This window comes from Lactuca sativa, chromosome 5 (genome assembly GCF_002870075.4).
Source record: "Lactuca sativa cultivar Salinas chromosome 5, Lsat_Salinas_v11, whole genome shotgun sequence".
In the NCBI taxonomy this organism is placed as follows: Eukaryota; Viridiplantae; Streptophyta; class Magnoliopsida; order Asterales; family Asteraceae; genus Lactuca; species Lactuca sativa.
The window spans coordinates 332542710-332562549 of NC_056627.2; the positions used below are offsets into that span (position 1 = coordinate 332542710).

The 19840-nt window shown below is 33.8% G+C and overlaps 1 protein-coding gene and 1 long non-coding RNA gene across 6 annotated transcripts in view; both read left to right on the top strand.

Moving 5' to 3' along the window:
* Window positions 1-607, top strand: part of LOC122194522 (uncharacterized) — a 6660-nt gene extending 6053 nt beyond the window's left edge. For both annotated transcript variants that reach the window (XR_008223588.1, XR_008223587.1), the window contains one exon: window positions 403-607. This is a non-coding gene — a long non-coding RNA (uncharacterized LOC122194522). The remainder of the gene's footprint in view (window positions 1-402) is intronic.
* Window positions 608-5436: 4829 nt separating this feature from the next.
* On the top strand, window positions 5437-9345 carry LOC111897880 (OVARIAN TUMOR DOMAIN-containing deubiquitinating enzyme 4). 4 transcript variants are annotated; one of them, XM_023893825.2, is made up of 6 exons: window positions 5437-5583; window positions 6117-6691; window positions 6793-6914; window positions 7036-7076; window positions 7224-7322; window positions 9080-9345. In XM_023893825.2, the coding sequence occupies exons 2-6, from the start codon at window positions 6148-6150 to the stop codon at window positions 9279-9281; spliced, it is 1008 nt and encodes a 335-aa protein (XP_023749593.1). In that variant the 5' UTR covers window positions 5437-5583; window positions 6117-6147; the 3' UTR covers window positions 9282-9345. The 4 variants fall into 4 exon arrangements, with proteins under 4 accessions (XP_023749593.1, XP_023749590.1, XP_042751395.1 ...); XM_023893822.3 differs by having other exon boundaries at window positions 5573-5712; XM_042895461.2 differs by lacking the exon at window positions 5437-5583 and adding an exon at window positions 5738-6042.
* Window positions 9346-19840: the final 10495 nt, after the last annotated feature.

A 19840-nucleotide genomic window follows, 5' to 3' on the forward strand; every position in this document is an offset into this window, starting at 1 on the left:
GGATTCGAGCAAAATCGAGTATATAGTGTTTGCATGTGAAAGACTCGGCGAGTCGTTCATCGGACTCGGCGAGTCGAGTTGCGAGTCCCCGAGTTTTCCCCCTTTTCGTGTTTGTGGAGTGGAGTAGTGAGTAGGGGTGAAATAGCAGTAGGGGTGAAATAGTCCCCGAGGATCGGTTGTCAGGACCGATAGGTAGTCAGCACCCCAGAATGGCTTGACATGGGTAGTCAGCACCCCAGAACGGCTTGACACGGGTAGGTCGGCATCCCAGAATGACCGTACCGGGTAAGTCGGGCACCCCAGAATTGTCCGGCAGTATGTATGATATGTGATTGTATGGTATGTGGTATGTTGGGGGAACTCACTAAGCTTCGTGCTTACAGTTTTCAGTTTTGGTTTCAGGTACCTCTTCTTCGAAGGGGAAGGAGCTGACGCGGTAGCGGCCCATCACACACACGCCTTGTATTCCGCATTATGAGATCCTCCTGAGAATTTGTACTCTGACTTTATTATGTTTTTATGAAATGTTTTTCAAGACATGCGATAACTTTTATGAAATGATATGATCAGTGAAGTTGGCATATGTTAAGTCATAATTTCCTTTTCACACATCTAGTAGTATCCACATGTGCCTTCTGGTGCATAGAAATAGAACCTTCAATATGGCGACGCTAATAAAAAATGAAAACAAAAGGTTATTTTAATATGTGTAATTGATATTACAAAGTAAGATCCTCTTATAGAAACGAAAATCATAATGGTGCAAGAAGCATCATAATCTTCATTAAACAGGAAAAAAAAAGTTCTGGAATTTAGTAAGAACATAAACATGATTAATTCAAAAACGTTGTTGAAGAACATCTTATCTAGGAAACAATTAAGGTAATCAATCAAAAAAAATGCAGGAGAAAGAGCAGGTCACACCTGAGTTGGAGGAAGGATGGTCGGAGGTTGTGTGATCGGAGGAAACCGACAGAGGAAGAGGATGGAGGCTGTGGAGGAATATGACGGCTATGAAATCACTTTCTTCTTCCGATCTGTGCTTTTGTGTAGACGATTGTTTAGGTCATAACGGGAATTGGTTATTTTGGAGCCGATTTGTCCCGGTCCTTCACTCTAGAATAAGGGACTGAATCAATACATTTCTTTGGACCGAGTCTAAGTTTTTGACCGAGTCCAACCTTTTTGAAGATGTGTCAAACATTCCAATTGAGTTTTTTGGTCCCAGTCCACCCTTAGACCCAATTAGAAAGGAAATCAAACGGACCCTTAGCCTACTTTTTTCAAACTCATTTTATAAGTTTTTAATGCGTGGGTATATCGACATATAATTAGAGTGTTATTATAGATAAACTAGGTTATAACCCTTATATTATACTGTTGGAAAAATAAAATAACATTAAGACTATAAAAATCATAGCCATTAATCATGATTTTGCAAAGAGTATCAAGATAACCAACTTAAAGACCCAAAAAACCAATCAAGAATTAAAAAACAAAAACATCCATTATCTATGTTTACAAAAGCAACTAATAAAACACAATCTACCATGAAACAAATAAGCTAATGATTTTTTGGGAATAATCTGTACTCCACCACAAATTAGTGATGGGATGAAAGAGAATACCCCCAACATCAAGAAAGAAGACTACATAATATATGATAACCATAAATGTACTATTTACTTATTGAGATATGGGCGAATGAATAAGCATCATCAATACCTAAATTAGATTTAGCAACAATCAACACCAAGATTTCTTCATAATAAATCATTTTGGCTTGAATCATCTAAGAAAAGGTACAATATCTAAAAGTGATAAGATGCAGTAACATTCCAATAAAACTGAGGATTCTGAAAATTAAGATCAAGAGCAGTCTAATCATCTGATACCCAAATCCAAAGGAGATTTGACAAGTTGACCTAATCAGTATATATTTTTAAACATCTTATACTTGAACCCAAGGAAATCAAATGGATAATTAAGTGAAAGATGCAGGATGTCTTGTCTAATTAAAGACCAAGAAAAACAGGAGGTCGTAACCAGGTAGAATCACGATAAGAAAACTTACATAAAATCGTTGAAGGAAACATGATGACTACCTTTTGATGAAGAGCAATCATTGGATGTTGTCCATCTAAGGGTTTTCTGGTGAAAAGAGTAAAGTGTAGAATATGAAGTAGAGATGTGAAAAAAGAAAGAAGACACACTATATGGAATAAGGGGCGAAGATTATTCCTGATTTCATGAGATCCATACCAATCATGAAGAATAAGAAACTACCGGAAATAAATTCCTAATTTTATGGGATCCGTATTAATCAAGAAGAATAGAAAACGATTGAAAAGAAAAACCTTAAGCGGGAAAATAAAAAATGGGTTAACATTAAGAGGACATGTGGCAGAAGGATGGTCTAAAAGATGGACATGTGGCTTCTAAGAGAGGCTTTTATTAAGAATATATATATATATATATATATATATATATATATATATATATATATATATATATATATATATATATATATATATATATATATATATATATATATATATATATATATTAGGTTCATGTGAAACGGTCTAATCTTGTGATACACAAGACCAGTTTTTTCTAGTGAAATATTCTAATATTCTAGTATTTATAAAAATTAAATATGTGTAATATTCTAATAATCTAAACCAATAATTTAACATATTTTACATTGAAATATTCTAAAATATATAATTTTAAAATATATTGCATATTCTATTTTTATGAACAATAGAATATTAAAATATTTCACTAAAAAAAATTGGTTTCACAGTCTCATGGTCTCACAAAATTATTTTCGTCTCAAATGAATTGTTATATATATATATATATATATATATATATATATATATATATATATATATAAAAGCTCAAGTCATTTTTTATATAAAAAATAACCTTATTTGATTTAAGAATTTGTTACGATATATTTGAATTCTGTAGACTTAAGTTGGTTATAAGTAAATTACGATGGTTATATTTGACACGTTGCAGTTAACTTATTTTTTGAATTTTTTATTATCATTTGTTTATGTTTGTTGGTGAGCGATGCTGGTATCAAAGTTTAATTTGAGAGTTGATGTATGTTGTCTAATTTAAAGGTTAGATAAAAGAATTGGTATTAAATAAAGGAAATCGTGATTGATTATGATCATACTCTCTTTAGACTATTTCACTCATGGTTCCTTATAAAGGGTTTTGAAGATGCCATTCATGGTTCCTTATAAAGGGTTTTCAAGATGTAGTGCGGTCTTATTGGAACACTCAAGGGAAAATTTTGTAGAATTATTTCAACAAAAAGCTTCAAAATCTTAAGAATAACCTCAAGTCTTTATATGTGAAAAACATTAATCTAGGTGGTCTTTAAAATAAGATCTTAGATATAGATTATCGAATTGATACTTGCTTCTTGAAGTGATATGGAGGAAAGAAACAATTACATAAAAGACTTACAAGGATATTGAGAAACTCAAGTTGATGAATTTAGCCAAAAAGACTAAAATTCATTAGAGAATAGAAGGTGTGGAAAAATCAACTTTTTAGGGAATGTTGAAACAAAAAAGACGTCAAATTCATGTGATTTGTGGTCGTAATGTAGAAACCAAATTCTACACTAACTTTTCAAATAAATTTGGTCTGGTTGACAAGGTACGACCAACCCACCAAATCAATTTGTTCAAAAGAATTTATGCGGAGAATCTGACTGTTATTAAGTCCAAGTTGACATTCGAGAAAAAGGTTATTTGGGATTATGGCAATGATAAAATCTAGTCTTGGTGGGTTACGTTTAAATTCATAAAGCGATTTTGGTATGTAATGGAAACTGAGGTGGTAAACTTGGTGTAACAACTTCATGAATTGAGTATCATTTTGAGAAGGTGCAATCCATCATTTATTATTCTAATTCATAATATTAGCGATCCTAAAGTGGTTAAAGGTTACCACTATATTACTATAACAAGTTGTCAATACAATATAATTGGTAAAGTGCTGGTTAACAACTTATGTCTTCTTGTGGGTGATACTATTAACATGGAGTAGTCGACTTTCATGAAAGGTCGTCATATTTTATATGGCATTTGGTGTTTAATGAAATAATAGGTTTGTATAAGGAAAAACAAATTTATGGTGTTTAAAATTGATTTTGAAATTGTTTATGTCTCTCTACGTTGATATTTTACTTAGATAAGGTTTTGCAGGAGATGGGTTTTGGTGATGAATAGAGAGGATGAATACGAGCGTACTTATCCTTCACCTTGGGCTCAATATTAGTGATTATGTATCATACAAATGATTTTCCTTTTAAAAGTGGGCTACGCTATAGATGCCCTTTAGCTCCTTTTTTCATCATTGCAACAGAGGGATGGACCTTTAGCTTATTTTTTTTCATCATTGCAATAGAGGGATTACATGTTGTGTTTGAAGAATAAATAAACCATAATGTTTTCTCCATAATGATAGGATGATGGTTTCACATTTTTTTCTATACATATGATAAGATTATACTTGATGAATGATTGTAAGAAAATTTCAAAAAATATTGTCCAAATATTGTGTTGTTTTTACCATGTTTGTCATCTAAAAAGTAAACTTGCAAAGAAACAAGTTATTGGATGACATGAGAATGACTTTTTGGAATCAACTATGTAATATACTAACATACTAATATAACCTCCTAGTGCTCGATAGTGCTCGATAGATGAAATGATTGTCAAATGTTTTTGGGCCATTGAGTATTATCACAAGATCGAGTAGTGATAGGATGAAATGGATGAGGAGCCATAAACCCTTGAAACTTTCATTTGCGTGTAGTATTTACTCATTTATACATACTATTACTCATTCCTAGCTTTGCTATCTGCTGAAATTGCTTCATATAACTGTGGTGATATATACCTATTTATTTTTCATCCATATTTTCTTGATACATATCGCATATAAAAATGACGTAACTTCTCGCGATTATTCTAGCTTCATAGCTTATTAGCTTATAAGCTAATAATTTAGAGTGAGATAGTTTATGAAAAATGATTTATTAACGGTTTCTCACCACATTAAATTATTTTTATCCAAATATTTTTTTAACTTATAACTAGATGAAACCCTTAATAATCTTTTTAAATAAACCCAACATGCTAATAACCTCCTTAAATAAACCCAACACCCCAAATCCCATTCCTTAGCAAACTATAAATTTTAATTTTTAACTAGTATTTGATATTGCATTTAGAGAAATTAAATTGCTTCTTAATTTTTTATGTCTACAAATGTTCTTATCCAATAAAATTATTTCAAGTGTCATTATTTCATATTTTTTTAACTAATTCATTAAGACTATATTAAAAATATATCAAATAAAATTAATTTGAATGGTGATTTGTTAATAGGTAGGAATAATTATAAGAATAAAAAGTATGAGGTAATTGTCAGGTAATTTAATTTCTTTTGCATTTATTTTTAAATCGAGAAATTAGGGGTTTGATAATCATGAAGGTGTTGAAAGAGAAGAAGCTTCAAGAGAGTTCCAGCAAGATGAGATGTTATCAGGTTCGATTCCATTCTTTCCTTAACCCACATTTTTTCTCCTTCTTTGATTCCATCTCTCCAATTTCAAACCAATTCCTTATTAGGGTTTCCTCTTTACCAATAATAAATTCAGTTTCCGTTGTTCAACAGGTATGTTCCTTTGCAATTTCCTCGTATTTATACGCCTCTACATTTCTCTTTCACTGTAGATGTTTTCATCTTATGAAAGTGTGCTGAAGTTATCTGTTTGTTTTTTGGTCGTAAAAAATCCGAATTACCAATTCTTTCATAGATTTAATATTAAACGAATTTGACGACTTACTTTATGAGCCATAAGATTTTCGGATTAAACCGTTATCGCCTGCGGATCCTACCACCACTAATTTGTCTTGGTTTGAATATATGCCCTGAAATAGAATCGAAGCATCAACATCCACCATTGCTGCTTCTACTTTATGCTGTTTTATTCTGATTCTGCTGGTTTGTTCTATCTGAAATCGATGAATATTGGAATTTATGCATTTAGATATCATCCAATTGATTTCCTTGTACAGCGATTCAGGTTGAATCTGGAGTCATGACACCATGATTGGTCGTTCCACCATTAAAACCTGTGTGAAACCCTTCGTCCATCCAAGTGGGCCCATCAACAGTGTGATGCCTCAATCTGCATCAAGTTCATGCTGTTTTCATCTCTCACTTGGATGTGTGAAACCAAATCATGTCGTGAAGACAAACTCCCGCCACTCTCTTACTGCAAACCCTAGGAGCAACAACAACAGCAACAACAACAACAACTGGCAGTTGTTAAGCATCAAAACTGCTATGCGATCCAGAAGTGGGACACAAAAGACACGATTTGATCTTTCACTTGGGTCCCGCAGTATGAACTTTAGGCTTTTATTTCCAAAACAAGGAATCATCTCTAGAATGAAATGGAGTTTGGTACCTGGATCTTGGACACAAGGATGTGCATCAGCTGGGGTTGCAATGGGATTAGCTGTTTGCAGTTCAAGTTCTGAGCCATCATATGCTGAAGCAGAAGAGAAGAAGGAAGAAGACGACTGTAGTTCATCAAATACTAACTTTTCACATGGAAAGCAAGTTCATACCGATTATTCTGTTATAGGTGAGCTAAGTTGTAGTACATCCATTTGTTATGACTTATGACAAGATAGGACTTGACACAACAGGTTGTACTGTGTTTGGTGTGCATTTGACTGTGTACAGGAATACCGGGAGATGGGAGATGTTTGTTTCGGGCTGTTGCACATGGAGCATGTATACGATCAGGGAAGCCTGCTCCCACTGAGAGAATGCAAAGAGAGTTGGCTGATGAATTACGTGCCAGGGTATGTATATGTTATTCATATACTACATCTAAGAATTTTGATTTGAAAATCGTTATTTATTTATTTATTGTTTTGCTCCGTATTGATATATATATATATTTTTGATGTGGTACTTTTATAGGTGGCAGATGAATTTGTTAAAAGACGGGAAGAAACTGAATGGTGAGATGTGTGGGATTTCTCTTGTACCTTCACAATTATATATATATATATATATATATATATATATATATATATATATATATATATATATATATTTCTGACTAGTTCTGATATGGAGGGGGCTTTCTGAATTCTGATTTCATTTAGGTTTATTGAAGGCAACTTTGATTCATATGTGTCACAAATGAGAAAGACACATGTATGGGGAGGCGAACCTGAATTACTCATGGCTTCTCATGTTCTCAAGTAAATCCTTCTCTCTCTCTCTCTCACACACACACACATATACACACAATGGGGGATTGTTACAAGGATATTGGTGTTTTCATTCATATAAGGTTCTAATATGCTGTTATGTATTGAAGATGCATGTGTGGTGATACTGGTATGTATGCTAGTGTGTTGATGCAAAAGTAATGTTGAAATTAGTTTTCTTTTAAGAGAGGTAGGAAGTGAAGTAAAGTAAACTAAACTGTAAACGTATTAATAGCAGTTTAAGAAGAGCAAGAAAAGACAAGGAAGCAGTAATTTTCCAGGTTACATTAATTGATGGTTAAAGTTTGATAATCAAAAAGTGATCTAATGAAAATACTAGTTTAAACCTAGTACATTGTAAGTTTTGTGCTGTTAGTGTTTGAATAAGTAAAGAGCAAGATTTGTTTGTTTGTTGATGAAACAAACTTTTGTCATTGTAAAGATCATTTAGACACCTGGACTTAATGTCATTAGTCATAGCCTATTTCCATGGTAAATCATCATATAAAATAAAGGGAGAATGACATAAAAGGGTAATAATATACTTTTCGATTTGTACACATTTGGTCATTGAGTTCTTTTTCGTCCACATTTACCCCTTCAACTTGTTTAAACTGTACACATTCGGTCCGTATAACCGGCTACATATAATTCCGGAAAAAAAGATTTAATAGGGTAAATATATTTCTCATTTTTCTACGCATTTTGTCCTTAATAGTTTTTTGCACATTTAATCTTTAATATATTTTTTTTGTTGCAAAATAAATCCTTGTTGTTTTTGTACACATTCAGTACTTATGACCAGTTTCTTTAAGTTTTTTCTCACGGCCTTCTACATGGGACAATCATTAATGAGGTGTTCGAGGCTATTGATGTTTATGGCTACCGCGGCCTCGACTGTTTGGTTGCTTAGGCCTTGCGTTCTGAACGTCGTAAATTTTTTATACGATCTCGGATTTTAACGATATTTATATTCACACGTTTGTATTCGAGTCTACTACAATTTTTGTTTAGATTACCCCTGTTAAAAAGTAATATAGTTTTACTTACCATTTTATAAAAAAACGTTATGCATGTATATAAAGATCGTAAGTAAAAATATATTATTTTTTAACAGGAGTAATCTAAACGAAAATTGTAGTAGACTCAAATACGAACATGTGGGTATAAAGATCGTATAAAAAAGTTACGACGTTCATAATACAAGACCTAAGCAACCAAGCTGTCGTGGTCACGGTGGCCATAAGCATCAACAACCCTGAACATCTCATTAATGGTTATTCCACATAGGATGCTGTGATACAAATCGAAAGGCATATTACCCATATAAGTCATTATCCATAAAGTAAATTACGTTTTTCTTCCTTCTTCCTTGTGCTGTAGAGATTTGTCTGGATTTGGTCCAAAAAGGAATATTTTCTCTTTTTTGATCCCTAATTCATTGTATCTGAACATTTTTAGTCCCTGGTGGTCGTTAAAGTTAACAGCCTAAATGTTGAATTTATCTGATTGAACATTTTGCCCTTGTCTTTTTCCAAGGTATCACACTCCATGACAACTTATATAATTCTACTAACCATAATCATTCTTTATGCTTAATTACTTTTACGTGCCTAAGTCTCTTAATAATTAATATTGTTAATTAGATTGCGAATCTTACTTTTTGGTGAGTTTGGGTTTATATTATAAATTGTATAGATTTTTTTAGTTGTATAAATGATGGATGATATATGAAATTGCAAATGCAGGATGCCAATTTGGGTGTATATGAGTGATGCAGATTCAGGTGGTCTGATATGTATCGCAGAATATGGTGATGAATACAAGAGTGGTAGTAATAAAAAAGATGATCCAAATCCAATCAGAGTGTTGTACCATGGTTTTGGTCATTATGATGCTTTGCATATCCCCACCCCTCCTGCTAAAAAGGATTCCCGATCCAGGCTGTAAAATTATTATTCTAACTGTAACATCAATAACCATAAAAAGAAATAGGTTTAATATTTACTGATTATTTATTTGTTTGTTTATTATTATCTACTAAGCTTGTTGAAATTCTATCTAGTCTAGTAAATAATACAGAAAGAAAGAGTAATGAGGAACTGTTGATCTTTTTTCTTTAGACATATCATGAAGCAATAATTTGAGTATGTATTGCGTTCTCCACTAACGTTCTCTCTCTGAATGGTCATTTCAGTTGCTAACACACTTAACAGTAACAACATATGATGATATAATATTATAATAGTAATATTGTAATAATACACATTCCTTTTATAATGAGTTGCCACCTCACCTAAAAAAAGATAACATTGTCACTGTTTGTGATTTGATCACTCATCAAGCACCATTTATTTAGCTATTCAATTATATGCTAATGTGTTCGTCAATGTTATTAAATCATTGTGGGATGATGCATGGTATCAAATATTATATGATTGTTAAATTATATTTTAAGAAAACGATCTAGAAGACTGTTGTAGTGAAGTACATTATAGATAAGTATATGTCGTTCATTGGAGTCCTTTTACTTTTAGGCTTTAACTACAAGTGTTCTTTTTTGCTTATTTGATTGGTTATAACCAAAAGATACACAAGCCAATACTACTCATAGAAATAATATAAACTGAAATTGATGCAATAATCAGCTTGCATATGTGTGATTAAATGAATGTTGCTTTATATCATGTTCTGAGCGAGCATTTCATAATGTTAATAACATGCAAATTGTTATTATATGTTTCTGAAATCTGAGCATGTTATCATGGAACCAATCCAACAACAAATTAGAATCAGTGCATTGAAATATTATGGATTAGTTAAAACTTGAAGATGAGAGACAAGAACAAGTGCTCAATCAACATTGTGCTTAGATATCTCTATATGATGATGCCACATCATATATGTGGCGACTGACAGCACTGGCTCTTCCAAGATTGTTGCAACTCAAATTATGTCAAGGAACAATGCATGAATGTTGTGTGTCATGGTTGATTCGAGTCCAAAAGCTATGCAATTTGCTCTGTAAACATGTTACAAGGTAACATTTGATTGTGGTGCCTATATATAACACTGCATTTGCTCCGTAAACATGTTACAAGGTAACATTTGATTGTGGTGCCTATATATAACAGTGATTCTCATGACAAATGTGTATTTAAACATACAAAAGTTAATATTGTCAAGTATTGTAGTGATAAAAGTAGGGCCCTTAGTATCTTTCCCACAAGTATATAATTGTTATTCATCTTATATATTCCATCGTTCTGTAGAAAAGAACACACCTTATGTGGTGACAATTCAATGGTGGAACATGATTAAGCTGTAACTTCCCCTAATGCATGTGGATAATGATGATACATCGGACGGATGTGGAATGTGTTCTTGATCTTTGGGTATGGTATCACTTGAGAAAATAAGACTGGGAGCATGATGTGGATGATAATGTTGCGCCATACCCCTCGGCTCTAAGAGAAACCGACATCTTTCCTCTGTGAAATATGGACAAAAAATGGAGGACATGTGGGAACTTTTATCTCAAGTTAAAATAAATCTCATTGGTTAAACTTATTAAGGAGGTGTCGTCATATGCTAAACTATAAAACGTCTTTAGTACGCAAAAAACTCAAGTTAGAAGCACACCTCCTTAAAAAGCTCAATTAGTATCAGAGCAGGAATTGACAAATCGATTGAAGAATCTCATTCTCGTTTTCATTTAATTGAATCATTTGCTCTGATTCAGTTTTTCCGCAAGTGAAAACGTAATTCTTCGATTGATCTCTGTGATTTAGCGATTCTATAATCGTTAATCAATCGTTTATATCTAATTTCATTCTTTTCAAGTTTTTCATCTTTTCAAATCAATTCAATGGCAATTTGGATGTGAATACCATGATGAATTTCACTAATCTTCTTGGTTCATTCACGAAGATTCCTATGCTGCTTCTTGAATACTATTATTAGTGGGTTGATTGTATGGAAGATTGTCTCAATGGAATCGATGATGATTGTGGAGATCGATTGACAAGGGTCCATATCGTCCTGATCGTGTTCAAGCAGTAGGAACAACCAGTGAAAATGAAGATATGATTTCTTTGGGTAATAAGAAAAAAAGCCAACGACAAAAGGTGCATTTGAGAGTTCTGTGGAGCCTTACCACTGATTGTGTATAACTACATATGTGGTTGCAAGACTGCATAAGAGATCTGGAACACACTCAAAGAAAAATTCCAGGGAAATGAGAGAACAAAAAAAAGCTCGGTGACTCATGCTTATCTGAGTTAGCTAACTTCAAGAAGAAGGAAAATGAATCTATCGAAGCGTACTATGATCAGTTCAATGATATGATTTTCACGTGCACGAGGTATAATGTTGTTCGTACTTCTCTAGAGTTCAACATTACTTTCATTCTTGGCTTGAAGGAGTGGAAGAACATCTGTTTAATGATTAAGACGCAAGAGAGCTTCGACATTTACTCATTGTCGAATCTCTACAATATTCTTAAAGCTCATGAGTCTGAAGTGGAAGAGATTGCAGAAGAGACAAACATAATGAATTTTGGAGGTCCCTTGGCATTGGTCTCAAAAACTACTGGTAAAGAGGTGTGTTATGATGGTGAAGCAGAAGATAGTGAAGAAGGCATGTTGATGAATTCTTATGATGAAGTTGTGGCCTCTTATTTGAATAATAGTGTCAATAAATTTTACAAGAAGCCTATTGGTGGAAATTTCAAAAATAGCTCTTTTAAGAAGTCATCTTTGAGTTCCAGTGTTCCATAAAAGAGTGTTGAGAGGGTGGAAGAGAAGAAGGAATAAACGAAAGATGAGAAGAAGTTAACAGGAGATTATGGTTACGACTGTAACTACTACAATGGAAAGAATCATCTTGCAAGGGATTGTATGCTAAAGAAGCAAGAGGAAAATAAGGAGAAGGTGAAAGATGAAGCTTACTATGTGATGAAAATCGAAGAGCTTCGAGCAAAGTTGAAGATGACACTTACGAGATTTGGTTATCTGTTTCATACGATGAGGAAATGCATCATCTGACGCATGGTGTTATGTTTGCCAAGCACTATGGCGATCATTCAGAGGAGAAGAGACTGTTGAAAGAGTTTGTGGATGAAAGTGAAGAAAAAGAAGAGTTGATTGAAGGAAAATGCATTGTTTCAACCACTTTGAAGTCTCTTATTACTGAGAAGGTACATGATCTCCTTATCTCTCTTAATATTCCTTTAAATTCTTACAATACTGTTCTATTTGATTTTGATGATACCTGTTCTTATTTGAACGACACACTAATTTCTATGAGTAGTGAGTTGGAGAAAAATAAAAAATTGCTTTATGAGGCCAGGAATAAGTTGGAAGAGAAAAAGGCTAGGATTGAGAGCTTAGATTTGAAAATTACAAATATTATGATTGATAGAGATTCCCTTAGAATGGACAATAGTTTGCTTGTAAAACAATGAAACATATATTGTAATATAGCAAAACGATTGTATGGGAAGCTTACTCTTCTTATCATTCATCGAATATTTGTAGAGAATAACATCGTAAAATACTTCCTTTCATTAAATTTAAGCGATAATTAGTTGATGAATGTGACAACCCAAAGTTTATTCCGTTATTATGCCCCGTTTCCGTTAATGGAATATTCTATTTTATAAAATTTCCGTTAATTTGGGGTCGGCAAATAAATAAATGTTTTATTTATTTATATTTCATTGTGACAAGATAAATAAAAACACGTAAAATATCATTTCCATTTAATTGGAAAAAATTATTTTTATTATGACTATTTAACCGGGTAAAAAGCTTAAACCTCGTTAAGCATAAGTATCGGGTAGTCGTATACCGGGTACAACACGCAAGCCTTATATAAAGGAGAGTGAACACTCCATAGAAACCTTTTACCACACTAGACCCACCTTCTCCCTCTACTCTCTCTCCTTAAGCCCAATTTCATCCAAAAACCGCAAGTTTTCGCCTCCAAAACGTAAGTTCTCTTACCCTAACTTGTTCTAGGCACCTTTGATTTGTGTTTTAGCTTGAAAATCATGTTAGAAGGCTGTAAAGGAGGAGTTTACGGCCTAAGAACCTTCTTAGGCCGTAAACACCTAAAATGTTGCCAAAAGTGCCAAATTTCTTCCCCTTAAGCCTAGAAACTAGCTTTGGACTTAACCTAGAAGTGTTTGGACCTTGAATCATCAATTTTTGGGGCTTGAAAGAGGGTTTACGGTCCAAGCACATGCTTAGACCGTAAACACCCTCTAGCCTTGCAAACCAAGCCCAAAACACTTCCAAATCACATTTAGGCTTAAAATATGGCTTAGGGACTTGCTATTTCGGACTTGGAACACCTAAACATCAACAATTGAGGGGTAAACTAGAGTTTACGACCCAAGCATATGCTTAGACCGTAAACTCCCCTAAAACATGCCAAATAAGAGTTTAAGTCCCCTAAAGAGCCTTATACCCTCACTAGAACATGCTAGGATTGAGCCTAGAACCTTGGAATCAAAGATTGGAGGTGTATAAGAGTTTACTACCGTAAACCATGGGGTTTACGTCCGTAAACTCCCAAGGAGTGGTCCTTGGACCGTAAACTCCAAGGAAGTACCCTCCTTTGACCTTAAACACCCCTATAACCTTGTATAATACCTTAGAACCACTTCTAGAACCACCAAAAGCTTGAAACTACTCACTTACACTCCTCCCATGAGTTTACGGCCGTAAACTCATGGGGATGAGGTCCCCTAACTGTAAACTCACTTAAGGTGAGTTTTAGAAGAGTAAACTCCATGGTGAGGTCTTATACTCTTTCCTTGCAACCCTTTAGCCTTCTAGCACTCAACCATAAGACCTTTAATCACATCAGGATGACTATATGTGTATAATTAGATTCTAAATCACTAATTACTTGTAAACATATGTCTTCATATGTTTCTAGGGTCATAAAGGGTGTACAAGTCTCTACTTGACACCAAACGCGCATCCGACACTTCCACCGATCTACTCATTTCAGGTGAGTTCATACCCCTTAATGAACCTTTTAAATGTTTTTACATGTTTTAGGGGGGGGGGGGGGGGATACAAGTATAAATTCTACAAGTTTTTATCATTAAATCATATGTGATTCGCAAATTATCGTTAAAAAGGGATTTTCCTACACTTTTAGCTGTTTTCCAATAAAACTGTTTTAATTGATTAGCAAATGCATTTTTAAGATTAAATTGTTATTAAGCTGCTTTTAAAACTGTGTTTAAATTACTTTTCTTTTTAAAATATATCTACACTAATATATTTATATAAGTAAGGCTTGAAGGACTTAGGACCGATAGCTCGCCTTATTTCCTGTTCTTGTTTGATGTGGTCTTAGGGTATCTGTTATCCGTCCGACTGTCATTGATTTCTTAGTTATATATCATATATATTTGTGTTAGATATGAAAGTCTTCATCTCACTCAATACCTTTGTTATTCAAAGGCAGGAAGTCATACACTCTAGTTAGCTATAATAGGTATAGCTAAGACTACTACTCGTTATCTCTACTACTACTATACTCACTACAACGGCTATTAACACAAGTTAATACATGTATAAGGGAACACTCTATGAACTATACAAAAGACTACTATACTATAATACCGAAGAATACACGAATCAAGAGTATAACACACTATCCCTCTATAAGACACTCTATTGCGCTTACACCATGTGACCAGGGCTTTCCGGTTGGAAGGCAACACTACATGTATAGATCTATACGGGGCAGACACTATTACATCCCGACTGCTAGCTACAGTCCGAGCCGACTAGGCTCAGGGGTGGCACTACATCACTACACTACGCATGACCGGGAAGGTCATCGAGTTCTCTATTATCACTTCAGTCTGGTCACCTGAAGGGTTACACCTTTATCCAACATAATACACTAAGACTTAAGTCTAAACTAACATCCCGAAGTAAGTAAATATCTATTACTAATGGAAGTTTGCACCACTACTACTGTTAACAGGCATAACTTTTCTTCACCTATGTTACTCACATGAGATTTATTACTGTACTTTTACAACTGAAGGTTTTCAATGATAATGCTTACACACAACTCAAAGGATTTAACTTACAAAGTACTTTTCTGGAAAATATAGGATTTTCTAGGGATTTATACTACTTATAAACATAAATTTCAGTTTTTATTCTATAAGTTTGAAAACACTTTTATACAACAAAGACACTAAATTCTTATGGACTCACCAGCTTAATGCTGATACTCGTTTTCAAAATAACTTGTATCCTTAGGTCAAAGATAGACAGGTACAGGGGCAGCTTTTGGAGAAGATGGAGCACATACAAGACCCATCTTTTATTTTGTTAAACTTTTGGTGTCTATGAAACTTTACAGAACACGTTTGTAATTAAATTTACTATATATATGCAATGGTTGTTGTCGCTTGTTTTTACTATTATGCAATTGTTATGATATTGTACATGACGTCCTCCACCCCAGAACGTATTCCGCCGTTACCGGTTTTGGGGTGTGACAATGAAATTACATATGGTTGTGAGAGTAAGGTTGCTAAGTATGATCAGGTACCAAATGATTTGTATGCTTATGGAATTGTTAACATTGATGATTGTTTGGATATTGATGACTTGGTAGATATAGTAAATGATACTCTGTCTAAAAACGAACAAATGAAAATTTTGAACAAAACTGAAACTTCAACACAAAGTACTCAACAAAATTTTGCTAATATTGAAAATGATTTGATAATATCAGTGAAATTGAGGAAGAGGAATGTGTAGATTGTTCAAAATTGTATGTCATTAAAATCACTTCGTTAGCTAAAAACGAAGAAAATGATGATTCAAAATCGAAGTTAAACAATGATTCATCTTCGACAACCAAAACCGATGAAACTCAAGAGTTTGTTATTGTCGAAGAAATAACAAATAATAACAGTGACTGTGAGAATGATTCTAGTGAAAAGGAAATTCCTCGAGTTGTTGAAGTACAAGTGTTTGAGGATTCAGAGGAATACACAAAAATTTTAAAAGAAAAATGAAAACATTTTCTTGAACAAAACTCATTGCTTTATCCACAGTTTTTTGATTTTCCAAATCAAGTTTTTGTTACAAAAGGAATTGGTGATAATGTTGATCCAAAGTTGAATGAATTGTTGAAAGAAGATAATTTGAAATGATTGATGAGGGTTTTTATTCAAATCAAAATGTTGTAGAAAATGGTTTGAATCAAAGATCAACAACTTTTCAACTTCAAAAGATAATAAAAATGACAAATCCGGTGTTTGGGTTGTCAAAGGTATCCAATTTGTCATCGAAGAGAAGTCAAAAACATGTTGTGATAAGTCTTTACTAGATGAGTTGAAGGATCAAAAAGCGAAGACTAGAAATTTCAAAATTGATGTTGAAAAATATGATTTAAAAAAAGAAGATCTTTCCAAAAAGAAAGCTCAAAACAAAGCTTATTGGAAAAAAAAAATAAGAGATTTTCAAAAACAAAAACAATCACAACAAAAGTCACAACAAGCTCATCAAAAGAAGTTTTCACATTAACCTAAAACTCATTTTTCAAAAGAATCATCAAAAGTATTACACAAAGGTGTAAACGAGAGTGTTGAAAGCAAAAATCAAAATGGTTTTACTCAAAAATTGAAGTTTGTTTAGGAACATAAGATTCAAAATCATGTTTAAAGAAGTGTTCAAAAAAATTTCTCAAAAAATCATAAAAGTTTTCAAAAAGTGTCACATTTTGGGTATCAAACTCGTTTTCAATAACAACATCACTCGTTTTTACAAATGAGTTCGTCAAAACCAACAAATGTGCCAAAGAAAATTGTACCATTTAAACCTGATGGTCCATGTTTTTCAAATCCTGATTCACAGAAAAAATTGAATGTTTCATTTGTTAAAGGAAAAAATGAAATGAAAATTTTTAATCGTTGGTTTGAGAATAAAGGAAAAAATATCAATCAAAAGAGTTTTCTCATGAACAAGTCTAATAGGCTTATGAGATTTACTTGAGTGAATTGATGAGTGGTAGTCAAGAAGTCTAAGAGTTAGAAAACTCAATAGAAAAGACATAAGAGTTACGGATATTACCTAGGATGGAAATGTAACGTGCGGAGTCATTATACAATCCCTGTTTTGTAGATGATTTCGGGACGTAATCATCCTAAGGGGAAGATAATTGTAACGTCCGCAAGATAGGGCTATACAATTAAAGAATAATAGGATAATTATTCGTCACGACGATAAAACAAATATTTTGATAGAAGATTATTTATGATAAATAATTTAAACAAGAGTCATAGGAATCATAAAACCAAATTGTGCATATAGAGAACGCCTAAATCGATTGTTAGGAAAAACAATCTAAACGAGAGTTGAAGATCTCGTCAATACATATAGGTCAATATAAAGACAATCGAGAACGGATATCGTATGAAAAAGTTATGATGTTTATATGGACTTTAACAGTCTAAGCCAATTAAAAATATAGCTTTAAAAATAAAGAGTGAATTAGCGGACGAAGTCTAAACGAAAGGAGTAGATCTCGTCGATAGCTATGTGTGGATGTAAAGAATGTCAAAAGCAGATGTCGTATAAAGAAGATATGAATTTTTGAAGTAACTAAAAATTTGTGCGTGCGTCGACAAGGTGCGCGACGCATACTGACACTCCACTAGATTTCCGCTACATGTCACACTCTGCATGGAGCCATGTCAACCACTCGACTAAGTGTAGGGCGCGTACAGACAGGATGCGCAGTGTGCACATGCTATCCAACCCTATATACACCTTCGAAATGCAACTCATTTTCTCACACTTTTCTCCCAGAATCCTATGGAATACCTTCCACGCTCTAGTCCCGATACTTTCTAGTTTCCGGCTACTTTAGCGAGACCTGAAGTGTCTGAGATATAGAGCTTTCAGATCAAGATTCTGCTCGCTTAGTTCCCGGTTTTCGCTAAAAACTCTATAAGTTAAGCTACATTTATTTTATTCAAGTGTAACTTTTATTTATAGTCATAATCGTTATTATGAACCTGTAATTATGATTTATCAATAATTCCAAGTCATTATGCTGATTGATCTACTTACGGGAGTGATGTCTAGGCTGGATTTAGTGAGGTGTTTAAAGTGGGATTTCCAAACAGTATACTCTATATGCCAAACGGACCCTACCTACGATACGATCCTACTTGGTTGTTCCTTACTTGATAGATCTTGATGTAGACATTGGAATTATTGAGGAATCTAGACTATAATTATTATATTCACCAAGAATATGAAACTAGACTAAGATTTAGTGATATTCGTACCTAGTTCACATCAGAGTAAAAGCTAAAGTACCAAGGCGAAGTTCTGCCCAAATTCTGAGGCATCCACTTTTATCAAGTGACTGCATAGTCCACTTCATTAACATAATTTTAGTACAAGTATTAATATATATACACATATATATATATATGTGTGTGTGTGTGTGTGTGCTAAAGACTTATATGTGAGCTATATGCTTATTGCCTGGAATATGTGTTAGAACCGTATTTGATAATATACAATATGCGAATCGGAGATGGTTTTATATGTGTTAAGATGTATATCTATTATTTCATGATGAAAATAATGAGAGTGTTATTAGAAAGAGTGTAATAATACATAAAATACTTTGTGTCAAGGAATCAAACTACGTTATAATATAGTTACCTAAAGCGGAGTTGGTATTGGGAGTTGAGTGTTGTAGTATTACCAAGAGATAAGTTGTAACATCCTGTCCCGAATCGATTCTTAGTCTAAGGATGTGGCCTGAAGATCGGTCATCATAAGGATTAGGACTTTTGAAAAGGTAAGATCTGGGCCCTTTTGGGTGCGGGTGATGTATTAGAAGTGATTCGGGTGTTCGGTTCGTGTTTTGGAGTCTAGGGGTATTTCGGTAAAGCGGAAGTTCAGGATTTTTTCGAAAATGGACTTTTGTTCGGAAGGTCTTAAGGAAGGTATAAGTTGATAGAAGTGTAGGGCTTCTCGTCACCTTTCCGCAAATATAAGGATCGTCAGAATCGGGCTTATAACGAAGAAGTTATGGCCTTTGGAAGTTTTGTGGTTTTCAGGCTTAGCCGAGTACACTGGGCATACACAAAGAGTACATGGGGCGTACTAGTGAAGAAGGAAGTACATTGGGCGTACATTGGAGTACGTTGGGCGTACTGACCAGGATGGTCGCGAATGTTCTTCGGAATACGTTCGGCGTACCAGAATTACGTTGGGCGTACGCCAGTCAGATCAGAACCCTATTTTAGGGTCTTCGACCCTATTTAAGCTCCTTATCTCATAACCTAACCCTAATATCTTCAGCCTCCACCCTATAAAACCCTAGAAATCGTCATATACCATTCATGGTGGCATTTTGAGCTTATGGAGTCCATTTTTGGAGTGTTTGGCCCATTTTCAAGAAGATGGTGCTTATTCCAAAGATGGAAATCAAGGAGA

Coding starts and splice junctions, on each gene's coding strand:
- LOC111897880 (XM_023893825.2), top strand. CDS start 6,148: ATGATTGGTCGTTCCACCATTAAAACCTGTGTGAAACCCTTCGTCCAT. Junction 7,077..7,223: donor AGACGGGAAGAAACTGAATG/GTGAGATGTGTG, acceptor GATTTCATTTAG/GTTTATTGAAGGCAACTTTG. Junction 7,323..9,079: donor ATGGCTTCTCATGTTCTCAA/GTAAATCCTTCT, acceptor TTGCAAATGCAG/GATGCCAATTTGGGTGTATA.